The 25778-nt window shown below is 39.1% G+C and overlaps 2 protein-coding genes across 11 annotated transcripts in view; one reads left to right on the plus strand and one right to left on the minus strand.

Moving 5' to 3' along the window:
• Ankib1 (ankyrin repeat and IBR domain containing 1) overlaps nt 1-14564 on the minus strand; it is a 113126-nt gene extending 98562 nt beyond the window's left edge. For 3 of the 4 annotated variants that reach the window (NM_001289528.1, NM_001003909.4, NM_001289527.1), the window contains exon 1: nt 14037-14564. The gene's annotated coding sequence lies outside the window, so the exon portion shown is untranslated. Of the gene's footprint in view, nt 1-6868; nt 7078-14036 lie in introns of those variants that run through there. The other variant, XM_017321097.1, reaches the window with a different exon arrangement.
• Nucleotides 14565-14595: 31 nt separating this feature from the next.
• The window catches only part of Krit1 (KRIT1, ankyrin repeat containing), a 41360-nt gene continuing 30177 nt past the window's right edge, over nt 14596-25778 (plus strand). The window contains exons 1-9 of one of the 7 annotated variants that reach the window (NR_033173.1): nt 14621-15038; nt 17905-18008; nt 18739-18898; nt 21076-21168; nt 22696-22825; nt 23772-24015; nt 24182-24297; nt 24491-24634; nt 24712-24859. Coding sequence is in view for 6 of the 7 variants with exons in the window: in XM_030254912.1 (XP_030110772.1) it covers nt 17907-18008; nt 18739-18898; nt 21076-21168; nt 22696-22825; nt 23772-24015; nt 24182-24297; nt 24491-24634 (989 nt within the window). In the remaining variant the exon portion in view is untranslated. Of the gene's footprint in view, nt 15130-17858; nt 18009-18738; nt 18899-21075; nt 21169-22695; nt 22826-23771; nt 24016-24181; nt 24298-24490; nt 24635-24711; nt 24860-25778 lie in introns of all 7 variants that reach the window. The other 6 variants (XM_030254912.1, NM_001170552.1, NM_030675.3 and 3 more) reach the window with 6 other exon arrangements.

Consider the following 25778-nt stretch of genomic DNA (forward strand, 5'->3'; position numbering starts at 1 on the left):
TAATTCACTAATTTTACAGACAACAATCATATTCCTTTATAGAACAAGAAGCTACAAATATCTTCCTCTGTTGTATTCTATTCTATTTTTAAGTTCCTAGCAACTGTTAAATACTTTCTCTTTCAAGAGCAACTCAACTACTCCGAAGCAATTCACTCTATCATAATTATGGCGTGGTGTTTAGGACATTTACTACAGGAGCAGAACAATTCACCAGAGAAACAATAGTTTTCCAAAGAGGATGAAAACACTTGAATCAGACTATCACTGATACTTATGTACACTAAACAAACAAACAAAGGGCAGGAGAGATGGCTGAGGAGATAAAAGTGTTTTCTCCCCAAACATGATAGCCTGATGACCTGAGTTCAATTCCTGGATCCAACTGAAATGAGGAAGGAGAGAATCCACTCCACAAAGGTGTCCTCTGAACTTTACATGTGCTCCAGGGCATGAATGTCAGTCATAACCACACACACACAACAATAACAACAACAATAATAAATAGAATTATTTTGGAGAAAGGGTCTCACTATGTAGTTCTGTTTGGTCTTGAACACATAAAGATCCAATTGCTTTTGCACCCTGAGTGCTGAAATTAAATGCAGGTACCACTATGCCCAGCTAATAAATATTTTTAAAGAAAAAAAATGTATAAGATTGCCAATTTACATTACATAAAAACTGTAAAGGGCAAATTTCAAATCAACAGCTGAGTTTTGTTCATCTTTGGAGAAATGAAACTTATAACCAGAAGTGGTAGCACGGGGCTATAATCCTGGCATTCAGTAGATTGAGGCATTGGACTTCCAGGAGTTTGAAACCAGCAATAAGTTAAACAGTGAGCCGCACGAAAAAAGAATGGAGCTAGGGGAGGGGACAGAGAGGGAAGAGGAGACTGGGAGAAGAGGGAGGGAGGAGGAAAGGAAACAGAAAGGAAAATGGAAAGAAAAAACATGCAAATTATACATTTAATATTCTGGAGCTAAATTTCAGATGTTAATGAAAACAGAGAAGAAGGCTTGAATACACATAGAGAAGTAAACTCTTGGGAACCAAATTCCTGGGTTCCTAATGAGGTTACCATGGGAAAGCCTATCTCTGTGGTATACATAACTTCTCTCATTCAATTCACACACAGTTCCACCTGAGTTCCCAATAAACTACTAGATACTAAAAAGGCTTTAGAAACTTAATTATTTTGGAAGCACTTAATGGTAATCTGAAAAAATTCTAGAAAGAAGCCTCAGTTTGAACCCTGGCTTTCCTATTTACTAAATTAAGGGTCTACTATATGTGTAGATCCTTGAATCTTGGTTGGAATCTAGACAAATTCATTTATATTTCCATACATCTTTGTTAATCCTAAATCTTAAGTGTTAAATGCATTCCATTACTATAGGAACCAAATATAATAAAAGTTTTTCTCAGATCAATTTGTCTGTTACCAAGGCCACAGACCTAAACTATCTCAAATTATTAACTATAGTATCAAAACCAAAACTTGCATCCCATGGAGTTTCACTTTATATCCCATACATCTTAATGAAGTAATAAGGATCACACAGGGATAGAATAGCCTGTATGATTAACAAATTATGAAGATTTGAGTATTAGTCCACCGGTGCTATTCCATATCCTGAAGAGACAGAGCAAGGTGGTCTTAAGTGCTATAGTGACACTTTCAAATTGAAAAGTCAGGCTATAATTCAAGATATAGTATGACAGATTACTTGAAAAATCAAAAGCAACTATGATGTTTGTATCAAGTACACAAATTTCAAGACTGAATTAAGCAAACAGATCTTCTGTAGACCCAGACTGCTCCAGGCAAGGAAACTAAGGAACAGTGGCTACACAAACTGAAGTCTAGGAAGAAAGGCTCAACTCCCACAGCCACGAGACTTCCAATTCAGGTAAAAAGGTGGAAATCAGTATTGATTTTTCTTGAAAATATGACCAAAAAATAAACAAATAAAAGGTATGGCATTATCGTAACTCCCAAAAGCAAGATTTATGTCAATATCTTACTATGAGTGTTAGAAAGCACTGTGGCTAATGAAATCAATCAAAAAATGCATATATGTCACAGGAGATGAAAAGATGTTTAGTTATTCCCCCAAAAACGCATAAAGCTAGGAACTACAATTTATGCCAGGGAAAAATGTTACTCCCTCCAAAAAATCAGTAACTTTAAAAAGAAAGGCATGGGACAAAATGATTTTTATATGAGAGAAATAGAACAATTAAATATTCAAAGTAAAGATTTTGATGTTATTTTCAGGTTCCATTCTTGGAAGAAAGATATACTTTTTTTTAGATAAATAAACTCATAGGGCAAAAGTACTTTTGGACCACCTAACACATGTACAGGGGAATCCCACAGAACACCACAAACTGAATCGCAGACACATGAGTTTCCAGTTCACACACAGTAACATCAAGTGCCATTCTCAAGCTAACAGTGCAGGGAAGGGAGAATGCTGCAATGCTTCCAAGAGTACAGGGAAGACTTTATCAGGTGACTGCTGAGTAAAGAGCTAGAGGAGAGAGTCATGCACCATCTGCAAGTAAGAATCTTCCAGATAAAAAGAACAACCTTGGATGCTCAAGTACAGAAGGTGGCCAGCCTTGGTGAGAAGAGTGAGGAGCTAGAGTGTCAGAGAACTAACAGGAACAGCTAAATTCTTGGGAGATTACTTGAAATTACTTCCTTTTTATGCTGGGTGATAAGGAAAGCCACTGGAGGCTTTTTGCAGGGAGGGAAATGACCTGTTACATTTAACCTGGCTGCAAGACTGAAAGGGAAGCTAATGGGGGTGGGCAAAAATAACCAGGAAGCAGGAGACCACTTCTAAGCTGCTATAGTAGTCCAAGTGAAAACTTTTGGGAGGCAGCTTGGCAGAGGGAAGTAGCAGGGGTGGTGGGAGTGAGCATTTATTCCAACTCAGGATGTACTCTGCAAGTAAGAACAGAAAGAATGTGCCAACACCTTGAATGTGGAGTAAGAGTGGAAAAGTGAGAATGACCCTATATGGCTCTGTCAATGCACCTGGAAGGATGGAGTTATGATGGTAGAAACAGTAGGTGTAGGCAGTACAGCGAGTGAGAAGTGTGAGAGACACTTACATCTGAGACACTTATTAGACATTAACAAACACACAGACAAGACAGAAGCAGAACAGAAAAGTCCGGACTAAAGAGAATATTTCCCAATTCACAATGTATAGATAGCATTAAATTGCTCTTATAAAAATATCAAAGTGTCTTACTTTCCATACAGTTTTTCTTCTTACGTCTAATGAACAATATTCATTATTTAGTATACATATTAAGTGGAAGCAGAAATTCAATTATAGAAATAGAAGTATATGTGACCCAAGTGAAAGCAGTAAAGGGTATGATAGGTAAAGTACAGAAAGCATCAAGACAAAGTCAATGTAAGTTCAAGTGGAACAAATGAACACCAATATGGTATGTGCTATATTTAAAAATGGTCCTTAATGTGCAATTGACGCTATCTAGATCCAAAAGTAAATATATACTAAATGGATGGGTCTCTTTAAGTCATATTTTGGTCAGCAGAAAAGTGACCCTCCCAAGTGAATGGACTTGTACTCTGTCCCTTTCACTCCAGCATGTCTTGTACGAGATACTACATTAATCAATGTTGATGTATAACAGGTAAAGAAAGTGCTTCCTAAAAGAACACTGGCTTCTCACTTGGGTCCACACAGTAACAACAAAGACCAGGAGAAAGGTCTGGCATCTGTCTTCATTCCGAACCTGATTCTCTTACGTCTCCTACTTAGCTCTATGTAGATACTACCCATCGCTTAAAGACTATGTGTCTAAAAACTGTTGATAAAAGAACAGTCCTATATTTTACTAACCAGTCCCATTCCCCTTCAAGGCTGAAAGCACAGAGAAAACTAGAGTATTTTACTGTCAGTCTTTACAAAGCCCTGTTCCACACCTCAGCCTGTTCTCACTGTTTTACAGTCACCATGCAGGAACAGTGAAGCCTTGCAGACAGATCACCCCAGGATGGAAACTGAGGCTGCTTCTCTGTAGCAACAGAAACATCTGCTCAAATGATCAGGGCTTCTCCAGAGTCCCATACAGAAATGGAACACAGTTATAGAGCCCACTTGAGCAGTTTGACCAACTATACTACTTACTGGAGAGGGCCTGGAGCCTGGGTTCAGTTGCCAGCACTTAAACTGGGCAGCTCACAATCATGAATAACTCCAGGTCCAGAGGATTTGATTTTCTCTTCTTGCCTCTATAAGCATTTGCACACATTCATAAATTTAAAAATCATTTAAAAGATAAAATAAAGGTACTGGAGAGATGGCTTAGTGGTTAAGAGCAGGCTGCTCTTCCAGAGGCATTGACGTCAACTCCTAGCAACCACATGGTGGTGCATGGCCATCTATAATGTGATCTGGTGCCCTTTTAAGATATCCAAGTGTACATGCAGACAGAGCATGCATATACATAAAATAAATGAATCTTTAAAAAATAAATAAAATTGTACTAATCAGAGTTCCTCAACTAAAGCACAAAACAAAGAGAAATGATTGAGAACTTTCTTAGTATTCTTCTCCCCCTCCCCCAAGACAGGGTTTCTCTGTCTAATCCTAGCTGTCCTGGAACTCACTTTGTAGACCAGGCTGGCCTCGAACTCAGAAATCTCCCTGCCTCTGCCTCCCAAGTGCTGGGATTAAAGGTGTGCACCACCACACCTGGCTACTGAGAACTTTCTTAAATTCTCCAAGAGATTATATACAACCAGTAACCTTCTAAGAGGCATGGGGAGAAAGAATTGAACTTCATACACTAGATAACAGAAATCCTAGAAAGACCTGGGAACTTGTTAGGAAAGAACTTTGAGGCCCCTACCCAGATGCCCAGAATCAGAAACTCTGGAAGTGGAGCCCAGTGATTTATGTATTAACAAGCTGTCTATGTGACTCTAATAAATGCCAACTGGAGAATTCTAGCTTACAGCCCTAAGGCTCAGATTTCTCAAGGATTCAAATGAAAAATATTATTGGACTATATAGTTCTTGAACACTGGAATCTTATTTTCCACTTTCTCTTATATATCTGACGCTTAATACATGCAGTTTTCGAGTAGTTAAGAAACATCAGGGGTTCCTACTTACTGAGTTGCCCTGCTTCTCATCATTATACCATATCAAATTATCAGTCTAGAACCTTTACCCTTCTTTCTTATCCCTCCATATTATATACACACACGTGTGCAAGCGCGCACACGCACACACACACACACACACACACACACACGCACACACACACACACACAGTTTCATGTTAACTCTGTAGACAGCACGTCAAGTCCAGTCTGGAGTAGAAGCTTCCTGTGCACACATTAATTCCATAGCAAGCACACCTCTTTTCAGAAGTAGAGAGAACCTGAGCCTAAACAGTGATTCTACTTAAATGATTTGGTATATTTAAGTTAGGAAGAGGAAATCATCTTTATTTTTGCAATTGTTTTGGGGAATCCACTATTTCTCACTTACTTGTTGGCAATAGTACACCCCCTTTTCTTATTCCTCATTTTGAACATTGAATATGGCAGGGGAAAGAAGAATCTTAACATTACTAAAGGCTACCCAACTGTCCAATGGCATGGCACACCAGGCTATTATCTTGTCTTCCACTGTCTTATGAGTTCAATATTAAGTTTCTTAGAAACTAATCTCAGCATGTTCATGATAACTGCTTCATTCATGTAATGTGGCCATTTTCTGGCCAACAGTTATCTTCCTGATTATGCGCCATCTCACACAGAGAGTGCCTGTAGAAAATCAAGAGTGGAGTTTGTTGATACTTTCTGTCCCCAAATGGAAACTATTGTAATTGCATTCTAATCTTATTTTACAAATTTCTGAGGTAGGAGTAGCATGCAGGTCAAGGGGAAGGCAGTATAGAACACATGGGAAGACTATGGGACTTAATGAGCTCAAGTCTTTTTAAAACTTCTACAATTACATTTATTTATGTATGTGTGCAAGTGTATTTTGAGGTTATATGCACTATCAAAGCACAACTTTGAGGAGTGGTCTTCTCCTTTCACCATGTAATTCCTGAGGAATGATCTCAGGTTGGGGGAGCCCAGCAGTAAACACTGCCCAACCAGCCCTGAGCTCCAGCCCTAATCCAAGCTTTTGTTGTCCTTACTTTATAAGACAGAAGCCATAGTACTACTATACTATTGATAGTTACACTGTATTTTAAACACAAAGTCCTTGAGAACAGGCATATATTTATACAAACATTTAATATGTAATTAATACAGGAACATATTTCACTATATCAGATGAATTTCCATACTTTTTAGATCCCATACCTAATTATGTTATAACCAGATTAACTTTACCAGACAACAAACATGATTTTAGAATATTATAAAGGCCCTTGCTCTAAAGAAAATTCCCTGCAAAAGCCAGCATTTAAAAGCCATTTTCATTTTGAGGTAGCTGGATCATAACTCCCCAACATTTTACTAAGTTACACAGTCTAACTTGGTCATATGCTGAGCTTACCACGTGAAACTGTAACTCAGCATTTATCTGCTTTCTTGATTACGCGGTAAATTCCCTGAGAACAAGAACCACATCACACCCAAGGTTGGTTCGTTTGTATTCACTAGTGCTAGAGGTTAAAATCAGGGCTCTGCCCTTACTAAGCACTCTGCCCTAAGCTTTGTATAGTTTTATATGCACGGAATATTATACTTATATTTAGATTTTTTAACACTATTTATAGTGTACAATGATGAATTTCTATGTTCCCCAAGACATAAGCTTCCAAATTGATAATAAATCATATTCACCTTTCAGTATGAAATAACTTAGTGGTAGAGGGCATGAAAACCTCTGAAGCATGGCAACTCAGGAGATTATAGCAGTGGGCCCAGGCAAGGCGGTGAACATCTTTAATCCCAGCACTCAAGAAGGCAGAAGCAGGCAGATCTGTGAACTTGAGGCCAATCTGGTCTACAAAGTGAGTCCAGGACAGCCAGGGCTATATTACACAGAGAAACTATCTTGATAAACGACAAAATAAAAAAAAAAAAAAAAAAAAAGAGAAAGAGAGATTGATTAAAGAGAAAAGTTCTGAGTTCTTAATCTAAATATAAATTCAAATCACATGAAGCCAAATCTGCATTATTTTTCTAAAAGAAGAGAATAAAGAATAATTCAAAAGAACTTATGGTGGTGTAAAGAGAACAGGGCTCTTTTGTCTTGGCTAATTCTAAAGATTATTAGATATGATACTGATAAGACAAGCAGAGGCCTGGATGTAGAGAGAAGAAATAGAAAGAAACTGCTACTCAGCCTGGAATGTCATCCTAAGAGCACAAGGCGATAAGCTAAGATGACTAAACAGAAAGACAAATGACAGCACTGTGGAGCCACCACACTGCCCCAGACAGTCTACATCTGATTTCTCACTACATAGCAAACATCCTCTAATTTGTTGGTTGTTTGTTTTGTGAAGTTAGGATTCTCAGCCTTGGCTCTAGAGTAAATTTAAGACTAGTCTGGAAAATAACTCAAAAACAAAACAAAAAAGGGTATGTATATGGGTGTATTGCATATGTATGCATATTCAATCCATCTATCCTAATTATGTACAGCAAAAGGAATTGGAAGCACTCATATTCCAGTAGCAATGAGCATAAGCTACCAAATTTTTGTTATAAATATCTATGAAAAGCAAGGCTCCTTGTATTATGGCTGATTTCAGGGATAGAGCAAGCAAAGCACAAGATGAATCAGGAAAAATTTATTCTGCAGAAAGGAAATGCACAGTGAACCAGATAGGACCATGATAAACAGGTGTAGCAGCCACTTTAAAGATGCTCCCCATCTTTTAGAAGAATGAAATTTTGGTTTAAAGTAGATTTTGGTTTAACCTAGGGACAACTGAAATAGCACAATAGTGAAAACAGTAAGAATTCACAATACCTCACATAAAGTCAAAGCCACTTAATCTCTACTTTAGTTAATAAAAAGTGAGAAAAAAAGCAGCTCTCAATAAGGTATAAATTAGGACAACAGTGGGGCATAAATAGTAATTGCTAATCATCTTAAAAGTGGTTATTTTAGGTAGGAGTCATCAATGACACTAAGGCCAGCAAGTGAAGGGTTGATAAGAAATAAGATGTCTTAGTTAGGGTTTTACTGCTGTGAACAGACACCATGACCATGGCAAGTCTTATAAAAAACAACATTTAATTGGGGCTGGCTTACAAGTCCAGAGGTTCAGTCCATTATCATCAAGGTGGGAGCATGGCAGCATCCAGGCAGGCATGGCGCAGGCAGAGCTGAGAGTTCTCCATCTTCATCCAAAGGCTGCTAGTGGAAGACTGACTTCCAGGCAACTGGGGTGAGAGTCTTAAGCCCAAACCCACAGTGACAAACCTATTCCATCAAGGCCACACCTCCAGATGGTGCCACTCCCTGGTCCAAGAATATACAAACCATCACATTCCACTCCCTGGTCCCCATAGACTTGTTAAAAAAACATGAGTCTGTGGGGGCCATACTTAAACATAGCATAATGCAAATGCATTTAGTCCAACTTCCAAAGTCCTCATAGTCTATAGCAGTCTCAACAATGTTAAAAGTCCAAAGTTCAAGGTCTCTTCTGAGATTCATCCAACTAGTTAACTGTAATCCCCAAAGCAAGGCAGGAATCCAGCTGGGCAAACTCCAAACTCTGCATCTCCATGGTTGATGTCAAAGCGGTCTTCAGATCGCCACTCCTTTTTCATCTTTGTTGACTGCAACAAACTGCTTTCTCCTGGGCTGGTTCCACTCCCTGTTAGCAGCTTTCCTCAGCATGTATCCCATGGCTCTGAGTCTCCAAGGCAATTTCAATGTTACAGCTTCTTGCTTCAGTGTCTGAGATTCCACTTGATCTTTTGGGCTCCTCCTAAGGGCTGGCATCACTTCTCCAGCTCTGCCCTCTGTAGCACTCTAAGCTCAGGTTGATCCACTCCACTATGGCTGCTGTTCTTGGTGATCATTCCATGGTACTGACATCCCCAATACACTGGGGTGTTCCACTCCAACTAGGCTTCACCAATAGCCTCTCATAGGCTCTCTTCATGGTGCCAAGCCTCAGATCCTTTGCATGACCCCTCCAGTCCTGGGCCATCAACTGCAGCTTTGGCTATCCCTTCTCCAATGACCTTCCATGACTTCTCACAGTGCCAAGCCTCAGCTGTTCTTCATGACACCTTCATGCCTTCAAAACCAGTACCGCCTGGGTGATTCTTACACATTACCAAGTCCAGCTGCAGCATGAGGTACAACCTTGGCTATCTCTGGAACACAGCTTCTTTGTGCTCCCAGAAAACACTTCCCAGAAGATTTCACCTCAGTGATGCTAGTCTCTTCATAATCACTGCTAATTTCTTAGCTCCAGCTCACCAGCATCAATTGTCCCAGTAGTTCCTTCCATTCTTAACTCTAGAGCCAGAGCCACATGGCTGAAGCTGCCGAGTTCTGCTGCTTACAGGAACTAGAACATGACCTGCTTGTACTATTACATTGTCACTGGCTTTCTGTTTTCCAACTCCTTCACTGCCTAAGCTTGATTATCCTGGGTCTTGCTCTGTAGATTGACCTTGAAATGCAGAGATCAGCATGCCTGTCTCCTGAGATTAAAGGTGCGTACCACCATGCCTGGATCTAAATTTAGCTGGGTAGGATCTTGCCCCAAGGTCCCACTCCCTTAATCTGTTATCTCCTAGAACACAAGATTTTGCTCCATTTCACTTCCTGGTACTCCTTTAATACTCAAACCATATAATTTTTATTTTTCCTTTCTAAGTTTGCCATGCTTGTTCAAACTTCTCTTCATAAGACTTAACCAGAGAACAAAGTCTCTGCTGGGCTTTTTTGAAACTTCCTTTGACAATGCAAATAATCTGAATGTCTTCACCTTAGCCTCAGGCAGACTTTTCAGACAAGGGCAAAAAGTAGCCACATTCTTCACCAAAATACCACAAAACCAGTCTTTATGCCACATACTGAAATTCTTCTCCTTTGAAATCTCTTGGGCCAGGTCAACACAGTTCAAATTACTCCCAGCAACAAAGTCTTCCATATTTCTACTAGGATGACCCATTAAGCCCCATTTAAAGCATTCCACTGAGTTCCAAATCTAAAGTCCAAAAATCCACATTCTTTCAAATAAAAGCATGGTCAGGCCTATCACAGCAATACCCCAGTCCCTGGTACCAACTTCTGTCTTAGTTATGGTTTTACTGCTGTAAACAGACACCATGACCATGGCAAGTCTTATAAAAAAAACAACATTTAATTGGGGCTGGCTTACAAGTCCAGAGGTTCAGTCCATTATCATCAAGGTAGAAGCATGGCAGTATCCAGGCAGGCATGGCACAGGCAGAGTTGAGAGTTCTACATCTTCATTCAAAGGCTGCTAGTGGAAGACTGACTTCCAGGCAACTGGGGTGAGAGTCTTAAGCCCACACCCACAGTGATAAACCTATTCCATCAAGGCCACACCTCCAGATGGTGCCACTCCCTGGTCCAAGAATATAAAAAACATAAGATAATGACACAATTCTAGTGTTTATTTCCACAATTATATCTTGTTATGATATCTGCTAGGGACATGGCTTGGCACTGTGTGCCTCTGTATGAAATTCACTGAGAAGAGCATGTCATCTTTTCTGTCAGGAGAGCATCACTTGGCTGGGGACATGAGAAAATATTTCATAGTTGCAGGATGAGGGTTATGCTAGAAAGTGCAGGCTTATACTTTATAAAACTGCCAAAGACTTCGAAGATAGGGAAACTGAGCCCTAAGATGTCTGACATAAAACTAAACATAGTACATACTCTTGAGAAGGTGGTGTGCTTTGTTTTAAGAAAGCAGACACTAGTATTTCAGGGTAAAGCACACATGTCTGAAGCTTCCGCAGAATGTTAGAAAAGACTGATAAAACTGTATGTGTTGAACATATGCACTTATGCATGCAGACAGAAGTGGTAAGCAACTAAAGAAATACAGCAGAACACCAACAGAGAAGAAATCTGAGTAAAGGTATTCAGCAGCAGCTCTTTGTATGGGTAGCAGCTTCTCCACTGGAGATTACTTCTAAGTCATGTAAGCTGAAACACTGCAAAATTATTGTTAAAATTCTGAAAAATGTAATGTACAATACCTCCTGGTAGGAAAAAACCTGAGAGCTAGCTATCAGTGTCTGCGACCAAAGACAGAAGGAAATTTCAGCTAAAACAGTTATATATCTTCCTTTCTCATACTGAATGGATACATTAACAAGGAAGGCAATACTTCTATACCTTCAGTCTAAAAAAGGCATCAGAACAGGCTTTTTCTTCATGTATTTCCAGTGGGCATTTACATCCCAATGATAAAGAACATCTTCATTTGTTCATCTTTATAGGTCAAGCATCAAACAAATTTATAGTTCTGTTGAGTAGGAATTCTCAGAAACTTGAGTAATATCAAAGATTTTTACTACAAGTGAAACTGAAAGACTATGAGTTTCAAGATAAGTGTGTGTGTGTGTGTGTGTGTGTGTGTGTATGCTCACACATGTGACAAAACAGAAAAAAAATGACAAATGTTGCTGTCTTTTAAGCAATCAAGTAGTATTAATGATCTGTTCCATGACACCAAGGACAGAAAAGCATGGAATTAGTAAAGGGCACTGGCCAAAAGAAGAGCAAGCTCTTAACAGATTTTGATTTTTAAAAATAAACGAAATGTTTAGGGTACAAATGAAGCACAGGGAGAAGAGTGTTAGTAGTCATAAGCTATGCTTCTAAAAAAGCTAGGGGCTCCGAGAAACTGTTTGAACTGTATCAAAATGCTACTGGGCTGTAAGTCCTTCTAATAACAGGGGTATACAATCACTTTCAGTCTGAAGAGGTGGTTTCATTGCAGAACCAAAATCCTCCAAGGCATTTAGACAGAATCAGTCAAAAGTTGGTAAATTCAACAAGAAAGGGAATCTTGATGCACTTCTTCTTGTATCGACAGAGCATCAATCCTGATCTTCACACACAGTTCAGTAAAGGTTGAATGAAATGAGGTAATGAAAGAAGCAGGAAAGTAAAGAGGCAGTCTAAAGAAAAGATACTGTAAAGTCCAAACATCACTGTTCCTCTAGTTAGATACCTAAGCATTTTTAGGATGATATACAAACTCCTCCAGGCTGAGACAATTCTGAGCTGACTCTCAATATTTGAAAGAAACACTTAAAAATATAACCTAGATAAATGGTGCATGTACCCTCAAAGGGAAGAAAATTACTCAAAACGCTGAGGAAAGTTTTTCACTCCATTCATGGAGATCAGAGAAACTTTATTCATGCTTTTCCATCAACTGTATTTCCTCATATATGAAAATAACTTTGATCTTTTACCTACAGGCAGGCTATATAAATATATGTGTTTCACTTTCACAAGTGAGCACACCCAGGAAAGGAATCACGTCTCAGAAGTGAGGGTGCCGCAAGAGTTTAAAAGAGTGGCTAACAGAACTCTATCCCCATGGCTCAGCATGCACCTGTTTATAAGACTGCATACATGACTTCAGGACTCGTACATAGCATAAACTCAAGATTCTCAGAGCTTTGAGAAAACAAATAAATTAAGTAGGAAATGTTGTTCCTATCTTTCCTCTTTGTCCCAAAGATAAAAGAAACTAGTGGAATTTTCAAAAAAGATTGTTCCATGCAGCTAGCCATTCCCTGAGGAAAACCCTTAGAGCTTCTTCATCAGAAGCTGATTTTACACCTTCAACAATGCCCTCAAGTCTGCACAGTGCTGGGCTTCTGTGCCAAGGAAAGTCCATTTCCAGACAGACTGTGGGAGCTACATCTTCTGCGTCTGCTTCAAACTAAACTGTGAAGTGTAAAGTTACAGCCCAAGATAAACTGCTAAACGGCTTGCTGGGGTGACTAAACATATTTATTGTTCCTAAAGAAATAATTTCCAAGAAAAAAAAATCACCAATGTTACCATACTACCTTAGTTTACAGAATATTAACAGAACCTACACCGTACAGAGTAACATTATTTTTAGAATTATCATTTGCTTTCTAATAGTACCTTAAAAAGTAGTTAATGCATTGACAGCTGTCTAATCACTGACAGTATTAAAATTATATTTTAATCTAATTTCTGGAAAGTTCTGCAAAAGCAACCTAAAAATGCAAACTAAAATTTAACGAGAAACAGCCTAGTCAAACAGTAATCAAAACAGTAAGAAATTAACAGCATCCAAAGTACACTATCTAAAACTCCAGATGTTTTCACATTTGGTCTTCACATTTACTAGTAAACCTGAATGGGTCTTTCAATCCAAAGATTTTTCAACATGCCGTTCCATAAGAATGACGCTTGTGAGAATAAAAACTCTTCAAGACCTGCTTCATTACAGCTGTAGCTTCAATTACCTCCGACTCAAACATCAATGTACGAACAGTTCACACATACGTAGAGGAATGAGGGTACAGAGGAGCGTTCATTCTTTTGTTTGGGTGGCAAAAGCAACACAAATAAAGGTTCAGTGGTGCCATCTGCACCTATCCCCACCCATGACAGTCCTACAGAGCACTTTTAACCTAGTCGCTCCTCACTATTTCAGGTCCACGGAGTTAGTGGAATCCAAGGCTTTCCAGGTCCCAACAAGGGTTGCGGAGACTGTGAGGTCCGGGGTTCTACAGAAAATGAAGGAGGGCACGAATCTTTTGAGGACAGAGGGACAAGGCTATGTAGACGTGTGTGGAGGATGGGACGCGCCGCGGAAACCGGGAGGCTTGCAAATTCGCGAGCGCGAGAAACCCCGTAGGGCAGACAGGATGCTGTGCTCCTTCGGGGACGGGGAGAGAAGGGGTGACAGGGCAACCCTCGCAAGAGACGCGGAAGGGCGTGAACTAGGCAGGCTCGAGACTGCCTCGGCCAGAGCCGAGCCGCGAAGCAGAAACTTACGGTTACTTCTCCCGGCCGGGACCGGGCTCGCGTCGATTCCCCCCAGATCTGCAGGTCTTCCTCTGTCGCGGCCACCTGGCTCTCGCGCCGAGCGGGTGACCTCTCGGGTCCACTCGGCGCCCCACCCACCCGCCGGCGGCGGCGGCTGCGGGAGCCGGAGGATGCGCGCTGGAGGCCCGCGGGAAGCGCTGCGCGAGCCCGACGCGCCCGGCGAGCTCACACTGGGCGGGCGCCCCCCATCTTCTCCCGCTGCGCGCCGCCGCTCTCAGGCTATGGAGGAGGGGGGCGGTGGCGCCTGCCTCCGCCGCTCGCTCAAGTCCAGCGCATGGTCGTGCCGCGTGCGCACGCAGCCGCGGAGGCCGACCTCCCTTCCCCGACCCCCGTCCTTGCTATAGCTAGCGTCGGGCTCGGCTGCCGCCAAACCCCGCGAGCTCACGGTCGCCCGCTCCCAGACAGCTGCGGCCGCCGCGCGAAGTGGCACGGACCGGCACGAACGGCGGCTCCCCGCGGGCCGACCCGGAAGCTTTTTCAGCCGCAAACCTGAAGCGGCCTTGGGGGCGTAACCCCGGAAGTTATTGCCCGGCGCCGGTAGCGGTGGGATGGCGAGCTGAGGCCTTTGGGAGCCCGAAGCTGGTGGAGAGGCTGAAGGGTTCCTGGAGCCGAGGGAGAGGAAGGACGGTGGGGAACAGGTGCCCTGAGACCCGAACTCGCGGGGCGGCTTTTGGTGACAATCCAGGGGCTTCCTGCCACAGGAAGTTGGGGTGGGCCTCCTAGATAGGCAGAAGGAATGAGAAAACGGTGACGGGCTGGCTCCGCCATCCTTCGACTGCCGCCCCACCCACTGACTTGGATGTAGCGGCTCGGGAGAGGATCCGCCGCCCGCCCGGGTGAGTCTTTCCCGTTTCCTTGGCGGAAACAAGGAAAGCAAGGCAAGAAGAGCCAGACGCCGGCTGGAGCCAACGGCAGGAGCACCGAAGCTCGCCCACGAGGCTCTGCATCAAGGCGTGTTGTTTCTTACACGCCGGTACCGAAAAGTCACCGGCGTCTCTTGGGTGGGAACTTTTGGAGCAAAAGCAGCTTTGCATTTTTCCCGGTAGGGGAGCACTGGTGGGTGGTGCCAAGGGAAAGACTTCCCAGGCAGTGTTGTCATTGCCAGGACAGTGACAGCTTATCGATTGTAGCTGTCTTCTCCCATCTATCCGAGTTCTTCCTTTATGTCTCCTTTTGGCTTGCACTCTCTGCTCTCTCCTCCCCTCGGTCTTTGTAACTTCACCAGAAGCCTTGATGTGGTTGGCCGACCTCAAGATTTCAGCTCCATTCCTGTCCTGCTCTCTCAGGGAACTTAGCGTGTCTTTATTGTAAACAAACTCACTGACCCACAAAGGAGTAATTACCCCTGCTGTGGGCACTAAGTGAAAATTGTATGCCTCTCCTTTGTCAATCATAATGAAAATCAACAATATCCCTGCATATTTTTTAAAAAAATCGCAGACAGCCCTCCAAGTTATGAACCATCTCCACTTACATAAGTCCTCATTTTTTAGGCAGCATATCATTCATGCCTGAGCATTTCTCCAGTGCAGTGAGCCATATAGCATATTAGCAATGGCTTTATTTATTTTTATTCTTTTGACTAGTTCTCTCTTCCTGTCGGTTTCAGTTGCACCAGCTTCACCTTCATCGCTGGTAGCTTTTGTTGTTTTCCTGGCTTCAACCTTTGTTTCCTTTTATGTCATTGGAAGACTATTTTAAGTGCTCCAGTACAAATACTTTTTTAAAAATAAACTTAAAATAAAAAAAAAAAGAATTTTTGCGAATATGTTGCTAGCAGTAAGTTTGTTTTATATATTTAAAATATGAGTATTTAAAATATATAATGAGTATTCACAAATGAAACACTTTGCTAATAGACGTTTTCTTATGAATTGATTGAGATAAGAATTGGTTTACTTTAAATTCTGTGCAGAAAGTTAACTACTTAGTTTCTCCTTTAGGTACTTTATAGAAAGCATCATTTTCTATAGTTGCCATGTTCTTTGTACAGTGTCTATAATACAGTGTCTTTTTAAGAGGTTTGCAGTTTTTAAGGCTTTCATACATATGTATATATCTTGTTTATAGTTTATTATGTTTTAGTCGGTGTTAATCTGAGATGAAAAGCAGTTGCTAAACAGGAAGTTTTAAGAAAAGCCTTTTTTTTTCTATAGGCAGCTCTTTTGCATGTAGTGGATTTTTAGAATGTTCTTATTAAAATTTTTTTATCTAAAAAAAAATTCCATGAACTATCCTCAAAACTTTAAACAAGATGAAATGTCTTCATCCTAATGTTTCATTCAAACGTCTTCAAGGAAAGACCTTTAGTTTCGGCTGTCCCTGTCTCTGTTGCCTGGCTTTGGGACCCTTCCCCCTAACTAGGCTGCCTCTTCCAGCTCAATAGGAGAAGATGCACATAATCTTACTGAAATTTGACTTGAAGGCTGGTTGATAGCCTTGGGATGTCTCCCTCCCCTTTTCTGAAGAGAAAAGGAGAGTCTTAGGGGAGAGGAGGGAGGGGAAACCTTAGTTGAGATGTAACATAACTAAATAAATAATTGAAAAAAAGAAATACCTTTAGTTTCTTTGGTACAAAATCAGTGAAAACTTTGTAACTAAAAAAACGTTTTATTAAGACAAATGTTTGTGAAATAATACTTGTTAAGCTTTTAGACTAAATTTTATTTAAGATGCCAGAAGTTATTGAATTTTAAAAAGAATTTCATTTTAATGAAACTTTCAAAAATAAGGCATTTTTAAATTTTAGGAAAGTGAGTCAGGGTGTCAGAGTGACATCAGTTGCCTCTCAGAAAACAGAATAAAAATGTATATCCTCTCAAGGAACATTTTCAGCCCTTTCTTGAAAGTGCTCTTTTTCTCTTTTTTCTCTCCTAGGAGTTGAAGCAGTAAGGGACTCATTAAATATGAAAAAAACATTTTAATGCCTAATGGACCTTTTAAAAAATTGAAGAGAGTTCATGTAAATGTAACTAGAAAAGAAACTCTATGGTTGATGTTCTTTTCGAGACTTACTGGCATATAACTCAGAGAACCTTTAAAGGCCAAAAAGATGAACATATTCAATCCAAGAGAACCTTTTTAGTATAGCTGTGAAGAAGTAATTGCACTGACCACGAGAACATTCAGCAGTCACATATACAGCTGAAATTCAGTTATTTTTTCCAAAATTGCTCAGTGAAGACTTAGAAATAGTTTTGGGGGGTAGGGAGGATTACATTCATCAATATATTGAATATATTTCAAAGAGCAACTTTGGATTATCTAGAGGTTTGATAACACAGACAGAAAGGATTTCTTTTGTCAACTAACCAACTGGTTTCAATCTACAATGGGCATCTCCAAAGGTTATAGAACCTAGCTGAGGTCATCCAAATGATTAAGTCAAATATTTTTTTTTTTTTTTTTTTTTTGCTGAAAGCTATAAAGTGTCAGTAGGTATAAAGTAGCCAGCTACTCCCAGATTCTAAACTTCACATTTGTTTGTATAATGTGTAGGAAATAAGAGTGCATTATTCTGAACCACTATTTCAAGTCATTGTTTACTTTATAGGATATTTTATAATTGTACCACATTTTTAAGCCTCAAATTCTTGATTCTTGATGATGAAGATAAAATTAAAGTCATTTCTTGCTTGCCTTTTAGGGATTGTATATTGTAAGACATAAAAGTCAGCATTTTATAATTTTTTTCAAAGTAAATATTAGAAAATAAAAGTTGTTGGACTAGGATATAATTTGCTTTTGTTTTTGTTTTTACTTTGCCACCAGTTATGTCATTTTCTCTTCCAAGGAACTTTTTGTTTGTTTTATAAAGCAATGGGAAATCCAGAAAACATCGAAGATGCTTACGTTGCAGTTATTCGTCCAAAGAACACTGCTAGTCTCAACTCCCGGGAGTATAGAGCTAAGTCCTATGAAGTGAGAAGATTTAATAACATTTAATTCCTACTATTGGATGTCATTCTGTACTACCATTTACATATAAAGCATTATGAACATATGCTATAATTATTATTAATAAGCTAGTTAATATAGATTTCTATATACTTGCATTTTTTTCTACTGTGTGCCTTTCCTAATTTGGTGTTCATTTACATATGTAGGTTATTGGATTAGAAAGTTATTTGGGGGCTGAGATGTAAACCAGTTGACAGAGGGCTTGGCTGGCATAAATGTCTGAGTTTGATTCTCAGCACTGCCTAAAACCAGTCGGAGTGATCTTTGGCTACCTAGGGAGATTGAGGCCTGCCTAGGTGTGTATGAGACCCTGCCTTACAAATGAAAGAATCAGAGAAAGACAAAGTCATGATTTTCTTATGTTTATTTACTTAGATCTTTGTATAATTTATGGAGTAACTCAAAAATTTAAAACGTAATGAAAAAAGTTAATTTACTCAATCTAATTTCTACATTTTGCTTAAATTGCTTTTGTAATGTTATCCTAAGCCATTTCCCAATCTTGTTTGCACTATCGATTGACTTGGGAAACTACTAGTGCTAGTAGCTCACTATGATTAAATAGGTCCAGAGAGGAGACTAGCATTAGGGTTATTTTAAAGCTCCATAGATTATTCTATAATATGCACCTAATAATATTCTATGGAAAGTACATTTTAAACCTTGTATTAATGTCATTTTCTCATCTAAGATTTTATTGCATGAAGTTCCCATTGAAGGACAGAAAAAAAAGCGAAAGAAAGTTTTGCTGGAAACTAAACTTCAAAGCAACAGTGAAATAGCACAAGGCATATTGGACTATGTAGTAGAAACTACCAAACCAATTTCTCCTGCAAACCAGGGGATTAAAGGTAGGAAACATCTCTTTCCCTACACCTAACAATTTTGTTTTCAATACAAGAGAAAAAAATTGTGGGTTTGGGGTGCTAGAGGATTTTTTTTGCTTTGTTTATGTTGTTTTGAGACAAGAGTCTCATTGTGTAACCCTAGCTGTCCTGGAACTCATTATGTAGACCAGGCTGGCCTTGAATTTGCAGAGGTCTGTCTGCTTTTGCCTCTGCTTCCTGAGTTCTGTTGAGATTAAAAACTGTGCTTCTCAGTCTGGCTCAGGGGGAAAATTTTTTTAAATATTTTAAAATCAATTTCCATCTTCCTTTCCATTTAAAAGAGTATGAAAACCTCAGGAAGTTGTTAAACTATAGCCCATATCTTTGAGAAGTAACTTAGATTCACTTACACAATTTTCCAGTATTTGTTACATACTTTATCATGTTCACTGTTGCAGTTTCGTCCCTGCACCAGCCTGCACTGATCCTCTTCTTCCCAATGATAATGAATTTCTATAGAAACCAAACATTTAAGAAGATGCAGTGTTAGGGATTTATTTAATGGAAAGACTAAAGATTAAAGTTTGCTACAGAGAACTTTTGCTAGCAATGTAGTTTTGTAGATAATTATGTTTGTGCTGATACCAAACAGAAGAAACTAACCATAAGCCTCTCTTATGGCTAACGGAAACAATATTCATGGAATAATTAGCCCAAAAAACCCAAAAAACAAAAAACTTTAAATTAACAAGGTAATAGTTTTCTTGTCATTTTGTTCATAGAAGGAAGATCCTTTAAAACATTTTTTGAAAATTAAAAAAAAGAAAAAACCAAAAAATATTATAAACTTATTAACCTCAGCTGGGGCAGATGGATCTCTGTGAGTTTAAGGCCAGCCTAGTCTCCAGAGGGAGTTCCAGGACAGCCAGGGCAACACAGAGAAATCCTGTCTTAAAAAAACAAAGGGGGAGGGGAGTATTAACTGAAAGGTTGAAGCCCATTTAAAATATTAGATAATGTGCAGTTAGTACAAGTTATTTAAAAATAACTTATTTTCAGAGGCTTTTGCCTCCTAAGAAACAGACAGCAGTCAGAAGGTATAACAGTTATAAGCTGTGTGTATACAGTAGGAGTCTTTAAAAGGAAAGTATTTATTCAGGGGCTCCAGAGATGGCTCAGTGGTTAAGAGCATTGGCTGCTCTCACAGAGGACTGGGTTCAAGTTCCACATGGAGGCTCACAACTCCCTCTAGCTTCAGCTCATAGGAAGTTTCTAGGACATTAAAATATAACCCTGAATCTATTAGTTTGTCTATATGTTGATCCTGTAGTATCAAAATTTACCAACATGTATTTTTTATTTTTTAATTTAAAACTCTGAATGTGTTTAGTGTATGGATGCATGCCTATGCGGTCATTTGTATGTGTGAGTGCAGGTCATGCTTGGATCATGGCTCATGTGTGGCAGGGAGAGGACAGCCTTGAATGTCTTGTCCTTGCCTTCCACCTTGTGGGATAAGAGATTTCTTTATTGTCAGCATTTGTGTACACCAGGCTACTTGGCTTCACCTTAATCCTCCTATCTACATCTCCCTATTGCTTGTCCAGCCGTGGGATTATAGGCACGCACTCTTGTGCCCAGATTTACCTGGCTTGGAAGATTTGAACTCAGGTTCTAAAACTTGTACAGCAAATACTTTACCCATGGAGTCATGTCCCCAACTGCCAGAATTACCAGTTTTTATTAGTGCATATAATATGACATAATATAATATATAGCTGCCTTTTATATATTTGAGTTTCTTTTCTAAAATCATTATTTTCTTTGGTCTTTTTGTACATATTTTTAATCTTTAATTTTTAAAATTTATTTATTTTTGTGATACTAGAGATCAAACTTAGACCCTTGTTGGTATTAGACAAGTGTTATACCAATGAGGGGTCTCGACAACCTCTAAAATCTTGAAGGTAATTTGTACCATTTAAATGTCTACTATGTTGAGACAGGTATGATAGTTTGCTCATGTAATTGCTACACTTAGGAGGCTGAGGCATCAGGACCATGAGTTAAAGGCTAGTTTGGGCTACATGGGGAACTCAGACCAGGACTACTTTATTTCAACAAAGCAAAAAAGAAAGCAAGCAAAAAATATTCTTTTACTTTGATCTTTGCCCTGTTTGTTGGGTGTTGTTGTTTATTAGGGAAACGAGTGGTGCTGATGAGGAAGTTTCCTCTGGACGGAGAGAAGACAGGCAGAGAAGCAGCACTGTTTATCGTGCCATCAGTTGTCAAAGGTGATCTAACTTTACAGATTTGTAGGTGTTTTGAATGTAAATTGGAAGTTTGTTGAAGCACTTAGGAACGTACATTTATACTTAACATTGTAATATTGTTATACATGTTTTTAAGTTGACAGAAGAAAACGATGTCAAATCTTTTAATTTCCCCAAGTAATATATAGGCTTCTTGGCTAATTCGTATTGTTTTCATTTTTATTTTTAAGCTGTCGATGTGACAAGAGAAATAATTGAAATTAAATATATTCAGGATAGGAAGCTAGAGAGTGCATAGTTAAGTAATTACAAACAGTGACTGGGCTTCCAGAAGACCCAGGGTTGGTACCCATCTTCCAAACAATGGGTCACAACCATCAGTAACTCCAGTTTCAGGGGATCCAACACTGTCTGCTGGTCTCTGAAGGTACCAGGCATACACATGGCTAGCCAGACATACTTGCAAGCAAAGTATTCATACACATAAAATAAAATTAAAATTAAAGTATTCTGGTCATAAAGCAAATTTTCAAAGGATATGCCAGAAATAGATATAACTTATAATGATGCCAGGAAATGCTAACTATAGTTCTAAATTATTCTGCTTAATAATATTTATAACACGTATAGAACAGATCTACTAAAGAATTTTAAATTGAGCTTTTGAAATCTTAGAATAGTAGAAAGCAATTTTGATTTTCAGTGCAGATCCTATAATTAATTTTGAGACTTTGAATTAATCTTTAAGATTTAATTATATTTATATAGAGAAAATATTATTCCTTACTCTTACTTGATTCATAGTATAGAAAGAATTCATTGAGGTATTTGATATGACGTTTCTTTACAACTGTAGAGTGTTGGCCTCACGAGTTAGTAATACTTCGATAAAAAGTTAATGACTTGCCATAGACATCCATCCATCAGCCTGCTGCTGATTCATGTGTTTATGTTATTTTGTTGGCCAGCATAGCATACAGGATTCATTTTTCTAAGCATTCTTAAGCTTAAAAAGTCTGACCTTTGAAATGATGTTGGAAACCTTAATAGATTTTATAACATTATTGAAGAAGGTTATATAAATACTGGTGCCAGTGGGCTGGCGTAGTGATTAAAAGTGCTTTCAGTACAATCCTGATACCCTGTGTTTGATTCTTGGAACCTACATAAAATAGCCAATAAGCCTCTGGAATCCCAGCATTCCAACTGTGAGTTGAGATATGGAGACAGTAGAATGAATGAACCAAAACTCATGGACCAACTATCCTAGTGTCTGATGCACATTGTATCAACAAGGTAGCAGATAAGAACCAACTCCCAAAAGTTATTCCCTGACCTACACACAAACACTAAATAAAATTTAAAATTATAAATGTTGCATTTATCAAAGTAGACAAGTGACAGAACTGGCTTCCACTTGATTCTAGGTCTCATAATTCCAAATACAGAACAATTTGTTATATTTTTCAAATTGTGAGAATTTGTTCTCTATGAAGAAAGTGTATTTGTAAACTTATATAATGGAATAATTTCATTTTTCTTTTTCAGATAATACTAAATATGCATATACTCCTGGATGCCCAATTTTTTACTGCTTACAAGATATTATGAGAGTTTGTAGTGAATCCAGTACTCACTTTGCAACACTTACAGCAAGGATGTTAATAGCCTTGGATAAGTAAGAAATGCATTCAGAATATTTTCATCAATCATAATCATGAAATTAATTTGAGATTCACTTCTGGGAAAAAAATTAATGAAAATAACCTAGTACATTAAAATGGTCAAATAAAATAAATCTTAAAAAACAAAAACAAAAACCATATCTTTAGGACTGGAAATATGACTCAGTGGTTAAGAGCACTGACTGCTCTTCCAGAGGTCCTGAGATAATTCCTAGCAACCACATGGTGGCTCACAACCATCTACAGTGGGGTTTGATGCCCTCTTCTGGTGTGTCTGAAGAGAGCAATGGTGTACTCATAGACAGAAAATAATAAAATAAATCTAAAAAAAAAAAAAAACCCCAAAAAGCAATAAAACAAAAAATGGTCAACTTTTAGTTATAAGGATGAACCACCCAGCTAAGACTCCTTCCTTATTTACAGTATGTTAATTTTTCTTTGAAAAGTAATAACCACTTGCCAGCATTAATTCAGGATAATTCTTCTGTTAGAAAAGTCGGCATAGTAGTTACTCTTTCCATTGGACAAGTCATGGTCTTTCGTGTAGTGTCACATTCCAGGAAGCCCAGTTGTAGAAGTACTTTGTACTCTTTAAAGGTGTTTTTATGATTATAGTGCAGACATTTTAGAATAGCTGCTGTGTCTATTGACAAAACATTTATTAAGTACTTAACACTAAAAATAATTTATATTTATAAATATTTATTTACCATTTCATTATAAATGAAAAATACATTATTTTTCCCTGAGCAGGGGGAAAAGATTCTCTGAAGAAGGATTTGGTAGGCTTCTTGAGACCATAAATTCTGAATATATTTATAAAATATAACTAGTAAATTTATTGAATATAGTTTTAGAAGGTGTCACATGTCACAGTAGTTTTCCTTTGTCATCTTCACCTTTGAGCCCATGCCTCTGCCTCTCTGTCCGCATCTGCAGGTGGTTAGATGAACGTCATGCGCAGTCTCACTTTATTCCAGCTTTATTCCGACCTTCTCCCCTTGAACGGATAAAGACAAATGTCATAAACCCTGCGTATGCTGCTGAATTAGGCCAGGTAGACAATTCACTACATATGGGCTATAGTGCACTAGAAATAAAGAGTAAAATGCTAGCCCTAGAGAAAGCAGACACCTGCATTTACAACCCTTTGTTTGGATCAGATCTTCAGTATACAAATCGGGTAAGTTGAATTTTGACTTTGGTTTCAAAAGACATCTTAAATATAATTTTTTCTAACAAAGATGCACAGGTTGTAATTATAAACATTAAAATAGTATCAATGTATGAAAGTCAAACATCTGAGGCTTTTAAGTAATTTTTATAGTATTTTATTTTTCCTTTTCTAGGTAGATAAAGTGGTAATAAATCCATACTTTGGTCTCGGAGCTCCAGACTACTCAAAAATCCAAATTCCCAAACAGGAAAAATGGCAGCGAAGCATGAGCAGCGTTGTGGAAGACAAGTACAGTTTTGGTTTTACTCTTATTGCCTTTCCAAACCTGATGTTAAACTATGCATAGGTAGTACGTAAGCAGTCTGAGCACTGCCTCTGGCTGCACAGCAATGGGCAGTTCTCATAGGTGAGTCCCTTTTGTTTTGAAGTAGTGTGAATTTCAACAGTGTTTATATTTTCTTAATCTCTTTTTTATGGTTAGAGAACGACAGTGGGTTGATGACTTTCCTTTACATCGAAATGCCTGTGAAGGAGATTCAGAATTACTGAGCCATCTTCTCGATAAAGGACTTTCAGTCAACCAACTAGATAATGACCACTGGGCACCCATTCATTATGCATGCTGGTAAATAAATTATTCTGTTCAGGAACATTGAACTCATAATATTATTGTTTCTTATCAGAAAACTGTTCTCATTCCAGAAAGCATCTGTACCATTGCTTGTCTTCTGAGTATTCTGTTCTGATCTTTTGATTACTGTGTATATGCTGCTGTTCGGAACTGCCAGATCTGCCCTGAGGAGAGCACTCGCAGTCTTCTTTACAAGCCGTACAGAGAGATAGCCAATAGGTAGTAAATGTCAGGGCCAACCAGGGGGCTCCATATTGCTCCTTTATGATACTGTTGTTTTGTATTACATTGGTTTATTCTTGCTATAAAATTGACATTTGTTAAACACATTGGATGTGACCTTGTATCATGCTAGAAAAGTATCCGTTTTAGCTCTTTCAGAATTTATGGTATCAAGAAGCCTACGAAATCCTTCTTCAAAGATTCTTCTCCCCACCAAGGGAAAAATGCTTTTAATATTTTAGGGTAAAGTTATAAAATCATAGTATTAATTTTTAAAATTACAGATATAATGTTTAACTCAAACTGAAAATATTTAAACATCAGGTCATAATGTAGATTATAGTGTAATTTTTGAAATTACTTTTATTTTCTATAGTCCAGTTGTTGCCTCCCTCCTGACTTGCCCTCTCCCAGCTCCTCATCTCACTCCTCTTCCCCTCAGGGTGTCTCCATTCCCTCCTCCCTACTTCCTGGGGCCTCACATCCCTCGAGGTCTTAGTCACAACGTCTCCCACTGAGGCCAGACCAGGCAGTCCTCTGCCATATATGTGCCAGGGGGCAGGGTGCCTCAGACCAGCTTGTGTATACTGCCTCATTGACCGTTCAGTGTTTGAGGGATCTCAGGCGTCCCGATTAGTTGAGACTGCTGGTTTTCCTATGGGGTCGCCCTCCTCCTTAACTTCTTCCAGCTTTTCCCCAATTCAACCACGGGATCCCCCACTTCAGCCCAGTAGTTGGGTGTAAGTATCTGCGTCTGTCTCAGTCAGCTGCTTGTTGGGCTTCTCGGAGGACAGTTCTTGTCTGTGAGCACAACATAACATCAGTAATTGTGTCAGGCCTTGGAGCCTCCCCTTATGATGGATCCGAAATTGGATTGGTCACTGGACTACCTTTCCTTCAGTCTCTTCTCCATTTT

Source organism: Mus musculus, chromosome 5 (assembly GCF_000001635.26).
Source record: "Mus musculus strain C57BL/6J chromosome 5, GRCm38.p6 C57BL/6J".
Taxonomy (NCBI): Eukaryota; Metazoa; Chordata; class Mammalia; order Rodentia; family Muridae; genus Mus; species Mus musculus.